We start from the raw sequence: 19,457 nt of genomic DNA on the forward strand, positions 1-19,457 counted from the left end.
TACCATAAGTCAGAACACGATCTAAGGTATGATTAAAGTGGTGGGTGGACTCATTTACATTTTGAGCAAAGCCAATCGAGTCTAACAATAGATTAAATGCAGTGCTGAGGCTGTCATTCTCAGCATCTGTGTGGATGTAAAAATCGCCCACTATAATTATCTTATCTGAGCTAAGCACCAAGTCAGACAAAAGGTCCGAAAATTCACAGAGAAACTCACAATAACGACCAGGTGGACGATAGATAACAACAAATAAAACTGGTTTTTGGGACTTCCAATTTGGATGGACAAAACTAAGAGTCAAGCTTTCAAATGAATTAAAGCTCTGTCTGGGTTTTTGATTAATTAATAAGCTGGAGTGGAAGATTGCTGCTAATCCTACCCCTCGGCCCGTGCTACGAGCGTTCTGGCAGTTAGTGTGACTCGGGGGTGTTGACTCATTTAAACTAACATATTCATCCTGCTGTAACCAGGTTTCTGTAAGGCAGAATAAATCAATGTTGATCCATTATTATATCATTTACTAACAGGGACTTAGAAGAGAGAGATCTAATGTTTAATAGACCACATTTAACTGTTTTAGTCTGTGGTGCAGTTGAAGGTGCTATATTATTTTTTCTTTTTGAATTTTTATGCTTAAATAGATTTTTGCTGGGTATTGGTGGTCTGGGAGCAGGCACCGTCTCTACGGGGATGGGGTAATGAGGGGATGGCAGGGAGAGAGAAGCTGCAGAGAGGTGTGTAAGACTACAACTCTGCTTCCTGGTCCCAACCCTGGATAGTCACGGTTTGGAGGATTTAAGAAAATTGGCCAGATTTCTAGAAATGAGAGCTGCTCCATCCAAAGTGGGATGGATGCCGTCTCGCCTAACAAGACCAGGTTTTCCCCAGAAGCTTTGCCAATTATCTATGAAGCCCACCTCATTTTTTGAGAACCCCACAGTGCCCAAAAGAGCAGGGTTAATCATATAAAAGCTTTTGTTTACACAGTACAATTGGCAACAATGGCATGGTTTGTTCTGGATTAACTTGCACTATGCAGTCTGTACCGCGCCCACAGTCCAGTTTGCGTGACTAAGGTGTGCACTCAGGGCCATGGCTGGAGTAGGCCTGTTGGCCTGACTCTGACCTGACTTGCAGAGGTGTTCTATGGTGCAGTCCAGCTGGGATCCCTTGTCTAGCTCAAGGCCATGATGCAGGATGTGAGCCAGACTATTTTCTAGGCTGTAAACTGGATCACAAGATTGGTATCCACAGACTGGTGTCTAGATCTCATTCAAAATCTCCACAGTGTTCGAGATATTATCAGTTATCAAGTTGTTCACCAATGAATATGGCTTTATACACCCTTCAGAAAACCATACACCCTGAAACAACTTGATAACGATTTTATCATATGCCTATAAATGATAAATGTTGTATGGTTTTCTGAAAGGTGTAAAAAGTCATATTCATTGGTGAACAACTTGGTAACGATTTTATCATATACAGTGGTCCCTCGTTTATCGCGGGAGTTACGTTCTAAAACTAACCCGCGATAGGCGAAATCCGCGAAGTAGTCAGCATTATTTTTTTACAAATATTATAGATGTTTTAAGGCTGTAAAACCCCTCATGACACACTTTATACACTTTTCTCAAACAGGCATTAACATTTTCTCACTTGTCTCTCCTGTGTAAACACTCAAAGTTCAAACCTTAGTAGAAAAAAAAAAAAGAGCGTTTTCTTATAAATAATTATGATGGCTTTTAGGACTAACAAATTTAATTTTAACGATCAACCTACGAGGTTGGACACGTAAGAAATTATTAATAGTGACTCACCAGTATTTCACAGTTCCTCTGACCGCGCCTCTTCGTCGTGGCGCCGCTCCGCTGACAGGATTGGCTGATTACTCCGGTGGTATGAAAAATATTACCCGTCCGCGAAAAGGGTGTATTGCTATTTATTCTTTAGTGTTTTATCCAATCATATTGGCGTATCATTTATAGGTATATGATAATGATCTATACCTTAACTCTAGTGCTTCCGGTCGTTGATATATAGTGGACCGCGATGCATTACGCTCCCTTCCTATCCTCTAAATATCGCTCCTCTGAGAAACTTTCATTGGCTGCCAGTCTGCTATATTTAGTGTTTGGAGGGTACCCTCAGAACCGGTGTTATAACCAATGAATGCCAAGGACTACACTGGTCAACACAGTTTTTCTTGCATGGTGTTTTTCAATGGATTTTGGGTAATTTGGGGCAATGAAACAGAATCTAGTGTTAGTTTTTGCCAATCATATGATGTTTTTCAGATATGAAAACATATTTCTTGTATCAAGCATTGAAGCAAAAGCTGCAGTTCCGCACACCTGTTCAGCGCCATAAACAATATTACGGCTCTTGTTCACATCTTACTAACCTGGTTTAAAAACTATGCTTTTGAAGTTGCTTTTGTGCATGATTAGTGACGTCAAACTCACGAGTGAATGAGCAACCTTTGCGTAATCCATCAATAAGGAACATGCAGACTGCAAACAAATGCGATGTGATAGAGGAAATCCGAGCCCAGATTCAGATTCAGCACCCCAAAATTACCCTCCTTCAAAGTAAGATGCAACATTTCAGGAATGGAGCAGAAAAGGCTTAAAATGTGTCAAAGACAATTTCAACAAGGATTTCTTCATCTCCTTCAAACAACTGTGTAAAACTTCTAAAATCCCATTTCTTCATATACGTACTGACCATCACAGTTGATTTCCATCCTTGCTTCAGGTTTAAGTTAGATAGCACCTTCCCTTGTGTTTCCCTTTCTTTACTTCTGCTTTAGCTCACACCATTTTTTAACCTGCGCATTGGTGATGCATTGATAACAGGGTATTGCTTTCATTGGCATGTGCATGTAGACAAGATAACTAAAAATAATGGCTGGATGGATTTCCTTCAAATGTGGTGAGAATATTAGTTAAATAGATGTCTGGAGGAGATTAGATTTTGGAGTAGTTTGGACAAAGGTCAAGGAAAACATTCTACAAAACACGTTTTTTATATATTTTTTATATAGTTCAACAACCAAGAAGCCTATCTGGAAGATCTAAAGCATATATTGATTGGTATGAATAACCATAATGAAGTTAATATAGATGTCATCTGATTTAGTCACACATACACAGCAAATTTTGCAGTGTTAACTCTACAGGGACTACACCAGATCCCACTCCACCAAGAGTTAAATAAACTCTGTTATAGTGTAAAATCAGCTCTATCATCTTTTCAACTCCAATAGGAGTCATTCACAGCATGATAGAGTTGATTTAACACTGTAATAGAGTTTATTTAACTCTATTTGGAGTGGGATCAAATGTAGTTCCAGCAGACTTTATATTGCTCTGCAAAATTTACTGTGTAGTCAAAAATACCAATACAGGCACATTTATATTTACTTGTACATTTATATTGTGGTGTGTACGGTGCAGGGGAGGCATCAGCCGTCTGATGCCTTTCATTTATTTTGTTTGATTAGTCCCTGTGTGTTAAAACTGTTCTTATGTGCTTTTGATCCAGTACATCTTACGCCACATGTCAAATCTAACGGGTACTTTTTCTCCTAGTAATCTTTTGTTGTCTATCTTCGCCTGTCTCCCTGTGGATTTGATTGGCCGGTTTTACTTGTTTTTGTGTATCTGAACAAGCAAACTACTGATTACTCTGCTGTCTAATATCTCACAGTCACCTTCATCTCACTCAAGAATCTCCTGTGTTTTTGATGTTTGCCTGTTTAACCACTTTGATTAAAGAGTTTTGGACCCATACTTGTTGTTGTCTCTGTGTTCCTCTGCTATTGGCTGTTTCCCAAGAAAAGCCACCAACAATCTTAGATGTGTTTCTCCCATTGAATTCATTGTCCAGGGGAGGTCCATCATCCTTATACCATTAGATTTACACACTGAGATCCATCACTTTGGAAAATATCAAAAACACCTGGAAGCAAGCACTTTCATCAACGTTATCTCACATAAAATGACATTCCATATGCAAGTCTACACTATGCATGTAGTACTGACTAGTCTAGTGCAACTGAAGATAGTACCTGTAGCGTACACAGGGCTCAGTCTCTATGTCCTCCAGATGGAACTGTGCCCACGGATCAGGCATGGACTTGGCCTTTTCAATGGCATGCCTCCAGGCATCCTGTAATAATCATGAAACAGCTCGTCTTCAGCATAAAGTGTGAAAACTGGCAAGGGTGCTTCAAATGCAGATAACTGGCCAACAAAACATGGATACACCAAAGTACACAAAGCCAGAGGCGCCAACATTACTGACAACAGCAGAATAGAAAGAAACAAAGGCTCACGTGGAAGGAAGAAAAGCTGAAAAGCTCAAATAAATAAATAAAAATCACAAAAGTGAAACAACAGCAACAACAAAATGGCTTGAAATAATAAGCATGTTTGAAAATGGGCAAGTTAATGTCACCTGGTAATCCAAACAGTGCTGTAAATTACTCGTATAAAAGATCCAAATGGGAGGAGGGGAAAAAAATACAATAAATTTTTTTAAATTGCCTTTAAAGTTTTGGACAGGGCCAAACAATTTGATTTTAATCACTGAAAATTAGCAGACAGAATCTGACAATAGACATGGTATCATTTATATTTCATAAAATATGAATTTATATGCAGCCCTTGAACTTGGGGGCACTGATTTATGCTTAACCATTGCTGAAGGTGTAACCCGTCTCTTTGGATGATAATAATAAAAGAATAATTAAACAAAAATACTGGGGGAATATGCACGAGCTTTTTCCATGACTGCCTGTAGATGAGCTATTTTCAACAAATACCTTTCTTAGCAGTGATCATTAATCAAGTCAACTGGTAAACCAAGATGTTTGGTAAAAAACAGGAGCATAACTCATGGCGTCTGAAATTATAGGTCACTGTCCAGTAGGGCTCTAGACATATTTATATTTAGACAGAAGGACTCGCGTTACGGGAAATATATTTCACCGTGTTTTTAAAGGGTGTCATTTGATGTAAAATGTCAGTACCTTTCACAGTTGCCAAGAATATATGTTGCAAGTTATCATAAAATGCATGAATACATTAATAATGACACTATGCAACTTTAAGGTTTGGGGAAAACACAAAATATTTTAGAAATCTGCTCCAGGTGCCTGTATATCTCCTTTTGCTAATAAGTGAACTTATCCTTTAATCTGACTTACTAAAAACAAGCAACACGTGCTAGTGGACTTACAGACCATGTGCTGACTGAAGCCTTTAAATATTAAATTCATAATTTCATAAGGATGCACAACTGTGAATCATCCAGCTGTTGGCAGTGTTAAGTCTGTCTTCATTTTGCTAAGGAACAAAGTCCTGAAATAGATTTTCAAATGTTCCTGAGCAGTGTTTCCAATTTGCCATCACTACTTTGCAGTAGCAGAGAAAAGTTCTGACAGCATCCCCAGCCACACATTCTATCCATTGTTTAATTTCCACTATGTTGTATATTTTGTTCTGCATCATGTTTCTCCCCACGGCTGCCAGCGTAAATTTTTAGCTGACACTGAAGTGAAGATGGGTGCAGATCACTGACGAGCACACAACATGCCAGCAAATGTCAGGCAAACTACATGTCAGCTGAACCACAGCTGTTTGGAAATTTCTGCAAACCATCCAGCAGGAGGGAGACACGTCTGTGGGACATTACATCCACACAACCCAACGGCATAGTTAACTGATCTGGTGCATGTTAAAGGGCATATCTCCCTCCAGTCAATGCTAGCTTTAAAAAAAAAAAATATATATATATATATATATATATATATATATATATATATATATACACACACACACAGTAGTGTTCAGAATAATAGTAGTGCTATGTGACCTAAAAGATTAATCCAGGTTTTGAGTATATTTCTTATTGTTACATGGGAAACAAGGTACCAGTAGATTCAATAGATTCTCACAAATCTAACAAGACCAAGCATTCATGATATGCACACTCTTAAGGCTATGAAACTGGGCTATTAGTAAAAAAAAGTAGAAAAGGGGGTGTTCACAATAATAGTAGTGTGGCATTCAGTCAGTGAGTCCGTCAATTTTGTGGAACAAACAGGTGTGAATCAGGTGTCCCCTATGTAAGGATGAAGCCAGCACCTGTTGAACAAATCAAATCAAATTTATTAATTTATATAGTGCCAATTCAAGATGAAATTGTCTCAAGGCGCTTCACACAACATAAAAAAAAACAATTAAAATTTAAAACACAATAAAAAGACGATCATAAAAGAAAGACAACCATAAAAGAATACAAGAATAAAAACACATCATAACACTAATGATAAAACAGGGAAAACAAATGAGTCTTTAAATGTGACTTAAAAGTCTCCACAGTATCCGACTGCCGAATGTGTGCCGGGAGATCATTCCACAGAGCTGGGGCACGGTAGGAGAAAGCTCTGTGTCCAGCAGACTTTTTATTCACCCTGGGAACACACAGAAGTCCTGCACCCTGAGAACGCAGGGCCCGAGCCGGTACATAGGGCCTTACCAGGTCAGCCAGATAGGGAGGTGCAAGTCCATGAACGATTTTATAAACTAATAACAGTACTTTAAAATCTGATCTTGCAGGAACAGGAAGCCAGTGCAGGGACGCCAAAACGGGTTTAATGTGGTCAAACTTTCTGCTTTGTGTCAAAAGTCTGGCAGCAGTGTTTTGAACCAGTTGAAGATCCCTAATCCTGGACTGCGGTAAGCCAGAAAATACAGCATTACAATAGTCCAATCTAGAAGAGACAAATGCATGAATCAAAGTCTCAGCATCAGCCATAGACAGGATGGGACGAATCTTCGCTATATTTTGCAAATGGAAGAAAGCAGTCCTCATAATGTCTCTAATGTGGAGATCAAAGGACAACGTAGGATCAAAAATTACTCCAAGGTTCCTCACTTTATCCGTATGATGTATAACACACAAACCTAAGCTAAGTGCTAGCTGATCAAATTGATGCCGATACCTCGCTGGACCAAGAACCATAACTTCAGTCTTATCAGAATTTAAAAGTAGGAAGTTATTAGACATCCAACTTCTTACTGATGCAAGGCAATCTTCCAAAGATTTTATGTGAATGAGATTACCAGCAGTTATTGGCATGTACAATTGAGTGTCATCAGCATAGCAATGAAAGGGAATCCCAAAGCGCTGCAGTATATTCCCAAGGGGTGCTACATAAAGGGAAAAAAGCAGGGGGCCTAAAACGGATCCCTGCGGAACCCCAAACTTCATGTCCCTACGATCAGAGGAGGTGCCATTACACAATACACAGTAAGAGCGACTGGACAGGTATGACGTCAACCATGCAAGAGCAGTTCCAGTAATCCCAAAGTGATTCTCCAGCCTATTGAGTAAAATATGATGATCCACAGTATCAAACGCAGCACTAAGATCCAGCAGCACCAAGACTGTAGTGGTATCTGAGTCCACTGCTTGCAAAAGGTCATTCACTACTTTAGTAAGTGCTGTTTCTGTGGAGTGATATTTTCTAAAAGCAGACTGCAGTGGCTCAAAAAGATTATTCTCAATGAGGTAGTCCACAAGCTGTCGCTAAACCACTTTTTCCAGGATTTTAGAACAAAATGATAGATTTGATATCGGTCTATAATTCTTCAATACACTAGGGTCGAGATTGGATTTCTTAAGTAATGGTTTAATCACTGCAGACTTGAAACATTTAGGAACAGATCCAGAAGTTAATGAGAGATTTATAATTTCCAGCACAGTTGGTCCAAGAATGGGCCACAGGTCATTAAACAGTTTTGTTGGTATAGGATCAAGTAAACAGGTTGTGCTTTTAGTAGACGTCATGAGCTTCGTCAGCGCGCCTAGCAAGATACCATCAAAATCTGTAAATCTGGGTAACACCTCAGTGGACGCATCCACCTCCATAGCAGTATGCAGTGGTTGGACCAAAGCCTGCTGAGATATGCTCAACCTAATATCCTCAATTTTCTTCTCAAAATAGTCCAAGAAGTCCTGTGCTGAAAAGGGAAAGTGACTAAGAGGTGGCTGTCCATGAATGAGAAATGCTACAGTTTCAAACAAAAACTGAGTTATGTTTGCTTTTATTGATCAAATCAGAATAATAGACACGCTTTGTAGCCAGTAGTGCCTGCTTATAATCTAAGACAGCATCACGCCATGCAAGGTGGAACACCTCTAATTTAGAACTACGCCATTTCCGTTCCAAACCTCGAGCCTTCTGCCTAAGGTCACGCAAATAACCATTGAACCAAGGCCACTGTGCCTTGGGAAGGCGTGGCCTTAAAAGAGGAGGCGCAACCTTATCCAGTGTAGCCTTGAGCGCTGAATTCAAGCCATCTGCAAGACTATCCACTGATTGAATATTCTCCAACCCTGAAACCAAAATTTCAGGCAGCCTGGCTTCGAGTTCAGTCACAGTTGAGGGATTAATGCGTCACCGCAGAGATAGACAAGGCTTTCGGTCCACTAAACACGGCAACATAAATGCACACCTAATAAATGAGTGGTCAGAGACCACAGAGGCAAGAGGCAAAATGTCAATGTTCGTGACAGCAAGGCCACGTGTGAGAACCAAATCAAGGGTATTTCCACTAATGTGCGTTGAACATTAACATGTTCATGAACATGAACATGCTTTTCTCTTTGAAAGCCTGAGGAAAATGCGATGTTCAAGACATTGTTCAGAAGAACAGCGTAGTTTGATTAAAAAGTTGATTGGAGAGGGGAAAACGTATACGCAGGTGCAAAAAATTATAGGCTGTTCATCTACAGTGATCTCCAATGCTTTAAAATGGAACAAAAAAAAAAAACAGAGACGTGTGGAAAAAAACGGAAAACAACCATCAAAATTGATAGAAGAATAACCAGAATGGCAAAGGCTCACCCACTGATCAGCTCCAGGATGATCAAAGACAGTCTGGAGTTACCTGTAAGTGCTGTGACAGTTAGAAGACGCCTGTGTGAAGCTAATTTATTTGCAAGAATCCCCCGCAAAGTCCCTCTGTTAAATAAAAGACGTGCAGAAGAGGTTACAATTTGCCAAAGAACACATCAACTGGCCTAAAGAGAAATGGAGGAATATTTTGTGGACTGACGAGAGTAAAACTGTTCTTTTTGGGTCCAAGGGCTGTAGACAGTTTGTGAGATGACCCCGAAACTCTGAATTCAAGCCACAGTTCACAGTGAAGACAGTGAAGCATGGTGGTGCAAGCATCACGATATGGGCATGTTTCTCCTACTATGGTATTGGGCCTATATATCGCATACCAGGTATCATGAATCAGTTTGGATATGTCAAAATACTTGAAGAGGTCATGTTGCCTTATGCTGAAGAGGTCATGCCCTTGAAATGGGTGTTTCAACAAGACAATGACCCCAAGCACACTAGTAAACGAGCAAAATCTTGGTTCCAAACCAACAAAATTAATGCCTCGCAGATGTGAAGAAATCATGAAAAACTGTGGTTATACAACTAAATACCAGTTTAGTGATTCATAGGATTGCTAAAAAAAGCAGTTTGAACATAATAGTTTTGAGTTTGTAGCATCAACAGCAGATGCTACTATTATTGTGAACACCCCCTTTTCTACTTTTTTTACTAATAGCCCAATTTCATAGCCTTAAGACTGTGCATATCATGAATGCTTGGTCTTGTTGGATTTGTGAGAATCTACTGAATCTACTGGTACCTTGTTTCCCATGTAACAATAAGAAATATACTCAAAACCTGGATTAATCTTTTTAGTCACATAGCACTATTATTCTGAACACTACTGTATATATATATATATATATATATATATATATATATATATATATATATATACCAGGTCATACATCATTTCTTCCAACTCTTTTTAACTTGCACAGCCCCTGATTATAGCTTACAAAAGTCAAATAAGCCAGAGTGCATCTGAAAAATGCAGGACAGAGATTCACAGCCATTTCATCCATAATCATTATGTAACATTTGGAACAGACTTGTAGTTGCTTGAAAGTCACTCGGCCTGTGTCCAGTTACAATCCACTTCATGACTTACACCAATACACACAGTCAATCCGTGTTTCACTCCGACTACAAATTTAATATGATTTAATTATGATTTAATTTCTCGGGGCATATGACACCAAAAATATAAACACTATAGATCAATACCTTCATAATTCTTTATTTATTTAGAATAGTCAGCTGATTTGACATTGCATTTACCAGAGATATGCACTTTAACCACCAACTAAATCAGTTCTACCTCATTATATGCTCGTTTACTTTGGTCAGTTACAAGATGATAGCACCTATTGTTTTGGAGTTATTGTCTATACAAGCTGACTAGAATGGATTAATCCACTTACTCATTTACATTTTCGCTGTCCAAGCCTGACACTGTTACTGGGGGGCTTGGATGCAAATTTCAGAGTATTAAAAAAGAAAAAAATAGAACCTCTCTTCTTTTGTACAAATGAACAAATTATTTAGTTAAAGAAAGATCTGATTAAGAAAGATAATCAGCTACAGGGAGAATTTTGGTAAAGGGAATCAGATGGAAAATATGTTGCTACAAAAATAAAGAGACATTCCAAAGTGCTGAATGAAACAAGAAAAGACAGTAAATCCCAGAGTGGAGTTGGGAGAAGGGATGGAAGAGATGGTGACTGTGATAAGGGGAAAGGGGAAGTTAAATATTGTTCTGTAACATACCCGTGCACTCTCAGACAAAACCCTGTGCGACTCGTGCTCGGCCTCTGTGTCATTCTATGTGGAAAGGTAAAGACAGCGCGCAGGGCTTTATCAACAAATTATACAGCAAAGACAAACAATTCTGACATTCACATAGCATGCTGACATGAACAGCTGATAGACAAAAAACAAAGAGTTCAAATCCAACAGTATCTTTGAGGAAGTGCTGTTTACTGGTGTGCAGAAGGTCTGACCGAGTAGTGAGAAACAAAATAATCTGAAGTGCGAATCACTCTGACACTTCCTGTTTTTGACGGCACACTAACCACTATTCAACATGACAGAACATGACCATGTAGAAAAGATGACACATAGCTCTTACCTATGTCCCCTGAGCAGTAACTTAGACTTACTTCCATATTTGGAGTCATACATTTGCTCCACAAACTAAACAAAGGACTGGCTGGTGCAGGAATTTTCCCGCAGAGTTATTTAAAGCTACATGTGTGTTGGATTTCAGGGCGTTTATCAGCAGTAAAGGACTATAACATTCACGTCCATCTGTTCATTACTGTATAAATTACCTGGAACAACAAATCTATGTGTTCTCATAAGCTTGGAGTGAGTCCTTCATATCTACACAGGAGTGGGCCCCCTTGTGGGGGTCGCCATATTCCATGTTGATACAGTAGCCCAAAAGGGACAAACTTAGTAAATCTTTTGCACTTGCAGCATGGCCAGAAGACTAATGGTGCGTTTACACATAGGCGAGACAAGCTACGAATGCCATATTTGTGCCATTCTTGGCACATTCCTGACATACTTAACATGACTTAATGCATCTGAATAGGTTTCTTAATAATGTGTGTTGGTGCGTGATATTTGTGATTTTCGTGGAGCATGTTTTTGGCTGTCAAAAATGTTCCATGCACCACCCTCATTTCGCCTCATGTCGTGAAGGTCGCAACTGAACGTGTTGCTCTGTCTTGATTAGTGGTGATCCTTAATAGAGCATGACAGCATTCTTCTCTGACGTGCGCACAATTAAACCCTGCTGCACCGCATTCAGTTTCATTGCTGTAGTATGCTGAAGTAGGCCAATGACACGAAGTCGGCTAAAAGACTCGTTCCAATGCTCCTCAGCGTGCTCCTGCAGGTGTTCCACCTGCTGCATGTGCCTGATGTTTGTGAAAACGCGTAAGAGGAGAGCCGTGTGAAGCCACACATTTGGCTCTCTCAGTCTCCTCCTCCTTTCTGTGCCACATGGCACAGAGCCCAGCTAAGCATGCAATCACAAACTTCTTCTGCTGTGGATTTTGAGTAGCAAACTGGAGGGATCTGAATTGTTCAGCAACTGATGGTTGGATGAATATGGGTGTGTGTGGAGACAATTCACCTCATTCACAATGTGACAGAACTTAATGATGCTCTGTTACACGCGAGAGCGTGCAACAGCACGCAACAACGCGGAACATTATTCTTGCCATGCATATGGTTCCTGATAATTCTCCACCAACACGTGCCATTAATCGTAACGTGCGGTAACAGGTTGCAGCAGTTCCTGAGGACACCTGACACCTCTACCTCGAATCATCACATTCGTGATCAGCGGCCAAGAATGTATACTTTGTGGCATTCGTGACTTGCCGTCGTTATGTGTAAACGCAGCTTAAAGAAGAATGAAGAATCAGTAGTTGCTCACCTATGCTGGTTGCTAGTGCAGGCTAACAAGTTTTAAAAAATCCTTTTTTTGTGAAATGGAAGATCACACATCTTGCAAGGGAGCATAAAACCCATTCACCAAAGAACTGAAAATGTGAAGAGAAACACAATTGTAAACGTCACGACCCGCAATGACCTGCAACCGATCCACACCCTCACTACTAGATGACACTGAACCCTACACACTGTAGCTTTAACCATGCACTCAAATGTCAGATGACAGACTATAGCATGATTGTAAAATGTAATAAAACATTAACAGCCACGCTATGCAGCTTTAATCTTTGGAAAAACATGGCCAGATTTCTTTTAGAACTGAGCTCTACTACAGGTGGCCTTTTTTCTTGCATACAACAAAACTATCAAAGGTGAGTCGAGCACTCAGGGGCTTGATTGACAAGCAATGCAACAACAACAAAAAAATGTACCTGGCATTTAAACAATAGCATGGAAAATGTTAACATATCGGTTTACAACGTTGTATGCACCACTTAGCACAGATCACTGGCCCTGGAAGTCGCAATGTTGCTAGAGTCTGGAGAGATTCAAAATCTCTCATTATATCTCTAACTTCCAGCTCTAAAAACGTCTTGTGTTTAACTGTATCTGACAGTACACAGGAAAATTACAAATCTGGGCAAATTTATTCTTGAGGTTGGCGCCCAGGTGACGTGGTGAAGTGGCCAATCCGAAGGCAAGAATTCGTACTTCCGTGACAACACGCTTGGGCTCAGATAGTTTTTTATTGTCTTTAACTTGCTTCTAATGGCTACCTGACAGCTATCGTTGCCTCGAAAGGTGAGATTTATACTCTAAGATGACCTGAAATGAACCACTGTACATTAAATTGACTTTATTGACGAGTCTGACCCCTTTGAAAAGTGACCAAATTACATGTGTTTGTATTGAGCTCGGCAATGTTTTCTTTGAGGAATCCCGCTCCTCGAGGTTAAATGCCCGGGATGACCGACTTTGAGAATTGCACAATCTTTTCCTAGCGTGTTGCCACAGATATCAAAGTTAAAAATGAGCTATTTTGAGACTAACTCTAAAACTAGCCTAAATGTTAGCTCACATAACCGCTAACACACAAACTGAAAAGCTAACTGTGCTAATGCTAAACCAATAAACTGCTAAAACATTTACCTAAAAGCTACCACAATGCTCAGAGCGTCGCTCTCATTGGGACCGACATCTGGTCTTATATTTTTATTATTATTATTATTATTGCGGAATTTGCACTAAGATGATAATAATGCCTTTTTTTTATTAATTGTGTATTTAATTTCAACTTTGATCTAATATGTTGTTGTTTTGATGTATGGGTGGTATGTATCAGATATGTTTGTTGTGTAGCAGACCCCTCTGTCTAAGGCAAATTTCTCCTTAGGGACACAAATAAAGACACTTTGACTTTGATCTTTCTGAACTCTTCCGCATCAAACTCCATCGTGTCAATGTTTACAGTGTACTTGACCAATAACAGGTGAAGGTGCTCATAAACTTTAAGTTTCTTAATATTTATTACAGCCACTCTTAAAACTTCAGTTCTCTTTATAATTTTATTACTGGTAAATTTTAGAATTGATTTAGATGAGATATACTCATTATCCCACAGGAATATAACACAATTATCTGGGAACTACTTTTTGTGCAGGAATTCATCAAGCACATCGGCCTTGGGTGCGTACTAACACAGAATAACCAGAAACTGGCCAGAAGTTTGGCCAAAAATGAGAGCGTCCACTTTTAGCTTGCCATAAGCTAAGCTAGCGGCGCTCGTGAGAGTGTGAAAAGCTACCACAATGCTGACCACTAATGTATTTGATGAACTTGCCTTTGGCTTGTTTTTTGGCTCTAAAAGCCTGAAGAAGAAAAAAGAAAGAAAGAAAGAAAACAGAGGCCCAGACTTAAGAGCTGAAATTTTAAGATGTTTAAGAGTCACAGTACATAAAGTGTTGCGTCCATTTCACTTATTGGATAGCTCTAACTCCAACAGGAACAATATGTATGTATTTACAGGTTACAAATGTTTTGACTGTTAAACTTTGTTTTCCAAAAAGTAAGCTGATTAAAGTTGACAGAGATATAAATTTAGTGGAACTTAACTGGTTTACTCATGGTTTTCTAAGGTAGCTGAAAACCTAATCTGGTAATGAGACCGTTGCTTTGCCAATTAGCTGTATCTGAAGTGTGCCACCACCACCCCCACACCACAACTACGGACAATTTAAAGTTTCCACTCCACCTATATGCAATGTTTGGATGTGGAGGAAGCCGGAGCACCCGGTGAGAACCACGCAAACACGGGGAGGAACACACAAAATCCACACAGAACGGAATAAAATCCATAACCTTCTTGCTGTGAGGCCAACAGTGCTAACCACTAATCCACTGTGCTGCCCCTGTGCCCACCACTGATTTTAAAATTTAAAAAAGATGTTTAGCTGTTAGAGGTAGATAAATGTTGAATATGTACAATTTGAACTTAAAAAAACACAACTGACTTATCACCACTGAATTCTGTCAGGTTTTATGATGCAGTAGTGTTTGTCTTGATAAACTCGTGCAATCTGGCTATTTCTTTCACTCAGTGATACTTACCTTGTACACAAAGTTCTTTTGGACAGAGAGTTTGACAGCTGTTGAGGTTTGACCAGCTTGCTCATATAGTCGGTGATTTCTTTTCATGGAATCAGCCAGTATGGGGCAGATGATGCGATCGTCATCATCATCGTCATCTTCGTCATCGGCATCATCAGCGCAGGCTTTGCCAGGTGACGAGGTTCGCTGGCTGGGAGAGTTTTGGCTGCAGAGGAGGTCTTTTGGCACTCCCCTCCTCGTCCATTGCGAAACATCAGCTCGTCCTCCATGATTCATTTGTGGCTTAAAGACTGTTTAGAAAAGTCCCATACAGGATACAGAAATCAAGGTCAGACAATAGCGAGCTGATAGTGTAGCATAAACCAGCAACTGGATGACACAAGTCACTTGGATGTACGAGAGCCTGTAATGACATGGCAGAACACTAGTGTGTAGGTGATGCATCCATTCATGGAGCACTTACAAGGGGTTATGTAACAGATTAGGATAGAAGTATAATCAGTATGTTTTAGAGGCCCGTATATGACCCACTGTGTGTATGTTATGGACAGTAATGGATGTATACATTTTGTGCGTCCAAAACTGGACACTGCTGCGGAAGGGTGCTGCCCGCTTCTGGCATAGAAACAAAGGTCTAACATGGTGCCTAAGATGCCTAGCAACCTTGTAAATCAGTTTCTCTTTTAGCAGTTTGAAATTATGGTGTAATTTATGGGAAAACACAGAAAAAGTCTTGAAATTTCAACAATACTTCAAACATGGTTCAACTTCTAAAATTGTGTGTAATGATTTCATGATTTGCACACTTCTGAAAGTGATGTGCAGGACCAGAATTCTAATACGGGCTGTATCCCAAATCAGGGGCTGCATACTTCTCAGGCTGCAACCTATGAAAATCTGGCCTTCAGGGACAGCGGAGGCAGGAAGAAACTGTTTTGAAATGAGATGTTTTAGTTCACAGAGCATTTTGCCATTGTGTTATTAGCTTTTCCAGTCCCTACCCCCTGTCACCTGGCAACCTTGATAACTGCACACAATAAGCTAAAGTACTGGCCTTTACCCGCAATCTGGTAACCATTTTCAATACTTATTTATACTTATCTTTTATGGCCACGTGATTAAGTGTGCTTTATTTCAGTGCAGAAGGTTCCTGGTTCAAAACCCACCCCAGCCCATTCTCCATGTAATATGGAGTTGCATCAGGAAGGGAATCCCATGTAAAACTTGTGCCAAATCACCATGGAGATCCACCAGGATCTGTTGTGGTGACTCCAAAACAAGCAAGCAGCCAAGGGGACTTGCTAGTTATACTTTTCTAATAAACACGACTTATTTACAGTTGTACATATGAAGCCCAGCATTGCCCTTCCCTTCCAAATTTACCAACCATTTTCTCTTGGGGGGAGAAAATTGCGCAATGATTCCTGGGATTGTTGCAGGCTGCAAAGAATGACCATTGTTTTCAGGGGAAAGAAAGCTGCCACATTCCAAGGATCCTTCAAAACACAACAGCGCAGTCAGGCCACTTATGATGTAGTCGGCAGATGAATGCAGCCTTAGAAGGGTGCAGCTCCTGAACTGGGACACAGCCACGGTTCAGATCCATTTCCAGAGATGGACCACGTGATGCAACCATGTGGAAGACTACTAGATGGAATGTGATGCACCCGATTGCCAGAGAACTAGCAGCAATGTTAAATGTTGCAGGAAAACATAAAACAATAAAACACAGATAAAATGTAACCGGAAAAAAACTGCACAAATACAATGTTTAGATGAGACAGATTTCTGCCCCGATACCACCACAGCTATGCATGCACAATAACCCTGCAACGTGGCTGTTTATTACACAGCTATTCGGATGCATGGGAAATACATCCAGATATACTTAACATTACACGAAAAATACATGCAGACAAAATTATTTCGCGACGGTAGGAAAGTTTCTATACACAGTAGCGCTGGAATTTAGAGTTGTGTATAGTGACGACTGGCTGACGGCGCAGACCTGAACGCAACACATAAAATCCCTACGCGCTATCTCTCAAACAATCGTTTGTAAAAAAATTGTAGCAGCATTGTTTTAAGTTAAATGATAATGCATTATAATGACAATCAGGACAGGCTTGTTGATCACCACGAGTATAAACAACCGACCTTATCAATGGAGGAACAGCGCAGCGGGAGACTCCGTCAGAATGTCTTCACGTGACGTAGCTGCAGTTCACACATCCAACAAAGATCAGACTGGGTCGGTCCCGGTCGGTACTCCAGCGTATTCCAAATGTTTACGAACCGTGCGTATCAACAGCACAAACATCCACCACAGGACCAGCAGCAGTTTGCACGTACGATCCGTACTGCACATATAACCACGCCCCTGTCTTCTGCTGCCTTCAGGACCGTCGGACATTACTATTACATAAACAGTGACAAGACGTAAAAATAACTCAGAACTTTTTTAAATTATGAAGCATATGCAAATGGAAAAATACGAATGGATGGGTGAAAAATGTGTCCGGAATCACTGTACTTCGTTATCATTATTATTCGTAGTACGCCAAATAATCTCTAAAAATAGCTCAAAAAATATATTCTCAACATGGCCCTTCAGGGCTGCCGTAGTAGTAGTAGCTCAGGTTTAGATCGTGTTTAAAGTTTCGGAAAAAATGACTCGATCTTGATGCCACTGCGCATGTACAGTGCATGACAGTGCCTTCGACGAGGTCTTATTTTTGTTTTAACGCTAATAAAAATGATTTATTCACATTTATTTATGCATTGTACGCTAGGCGCTGTGTTCCCGAACAAGTTATTTTTGGAAATCGTTCAATCGTGTTGTTTTAATTTGAAATTGACTCATGTTCAAAGAGGAAGTGATGAAATAATGTTTAACTGGGATCGTTCCCGAAGGAAGTTTGACTTGTCAGAATGACAAACTCCAATACTCTATCATTTCCTTTCCTTCTTGCAAATATAATAAACAGTAAAAATGTAGGAATGTTAACAACAAAAACGTTTTTATCATCTAAAGAAGCGCTTGCGAGAGCTGACTGCGTGGTAGCGTGGCCGAGTGGTCTAGGCGCTGGATTTAGGCTCCAGTCATTTCGATGGCGTGGGTTCGAATCCCACCGCTGCCAGTAGTTACTTTTCTTTCTTTCCCCAGTGTTCTACAGAAACATTGTTAGAAATATCTAATTTAAAAAATATTTAGTTTTTAGTATAATAACGATAGCAATAACCCAAATACTCGTGTCAACTGTGGTCATGCTGCCTTGCCAACACTGACTTCCGTCTGTGGCCTTTAAATGCAAGCTATGGCAAAGGGTGGGAGATCAAGTAGAGCAGAGGTCTTCAACTCATTCCAGAAAGGGCAGAGAGGGTGTAGGTTTTCTTTGCAACCACCCACTCTACCGGGTGATTTCACTGATCAACTGATTCCATCTTCTCAAAGTGATGGCAATCTTAAGTAGAGAATTGCCTATTAAGGTGCAATACAGTTGGGGACCTTGTGTGGCCGTAGCCGCTACAGTAGCCATGAAGGCCCAACAGGAACCCTGAATACGAGAAAGCTAATAGTACTCTGGTGAAAGAAGGTTGCAGCGGGTCCTCAGAACCAGACTGTCCAGGATTTTCCAGCCATTGGACCAGGCTAAGGATCTGTCAAGGACTGTGTGTCTGTCAGCGTACAGTAGTGATGGCAATTTCGAGGCCTCATGAACCAATGAGCCACTTCAACACAACTGGCTGAAAATCGACACACTGCTTCGAGGCGTTTGATACAGTTTGAAGGGTGACATCTGCTGGATTGTAAATGTAATGCTGGATTGCTTTGAGAATTACCCTGAGCGAGTGCTGTGACAAATGTTTGCAGTAATTCATGACTGATGTGGTTTGTCCTTGAAAAATACTAACAAAAAATGTCATCTTCATTATTGTGTCTTTCTTAATGTAATAAATAGTCCTTACAGATGCACACATACTGGTTATGAAAGCCTTTATTGTAGACTATATGTAGATTCATCAGTCCTCAAACAATATTTGGATGGAATGTGACGGGAAAAGTGAGAAAGGCATGTGCTTCTGCAACTTGTGCTTATGATACTGTAATTTGTAAATTAGAATAGAGGGGATAGGAGACGGTGATTGTGCAACTATCAACAATTTTTATTCAAAAAAAGAATCATTTCAACAGTGCTGGGCTTTAATCGGCTCCTCTTATGCCTCACCACCCCTCCAGCTTTGGAGAAGACCCACTCGCCAAAATCACAGCTCTTCAGTCACTCACAGTCTCTGATCTACCTATGAATATATAGTCTAACCTATAACCTGTGTTCATGTACTGTGTGGATAAATGTTGTATATGAATGGATGCCTGTTGTGTGTGGTGTGTGTCTGTCTATGTTAGGTCCTA

General features: G+C 40.2%; 1 protein-coding gene and 1 non-coding gene across 2 annotated transcripts in view; one reads left to right on the forward strand and one right to left on the reverse strand.

Moving 5' to 3' along the window:
- eef2k (eukaryotic elongation factor 2 kinase) overlaps window positions 1–17,383 on the reverse strand; it is a 46,983-nt gene extending 29,600 nt beyond the window's left edge. Inside the window, 4 exon segments of the mRNA XM_034193530.1 lie at window positions 4,076–4,176; window positions 10,739–10,792; window positions 15,044–15,333; window positions 17,201–17,383. Of these exon segments, the coding sequence (XP_034049421.1) occupies window positions 4,076–4,176; window positions 10,739–10,792; window positions 15,044–15,319 (431 nt within the window). The 5' untranslated portion in view covers window positions 15,320–15,333; window positions 17,201–17,383.
- Window positions 17,384–18,102: 719 nt separating this feature from the next.
- trnal-uag lies at window positions 18,103–18,183 on the forward strand. Its single transcript has one exon. It is a non-coding gene; the product is annotated as a tRNA-Leu (tRNA).
- Window positions 18,184–19,457: the final 1,274 nt, after the last annotated feature.

This window comes from Thalassophryne amazonica, chromosome 18 (genome assembly GCF_902500255.1).
Source record: "Thalassophryne amazonica chromosome 18, fThaAma1.1, whole genome shotgun sequence".
Lineage (NCBI taxonomy): Eukaryota > Metazoa > Chordata > Actinopteri > Batrachoidiformes > Batrachoididae > Thalassophryne > Thalassophryne amazonica.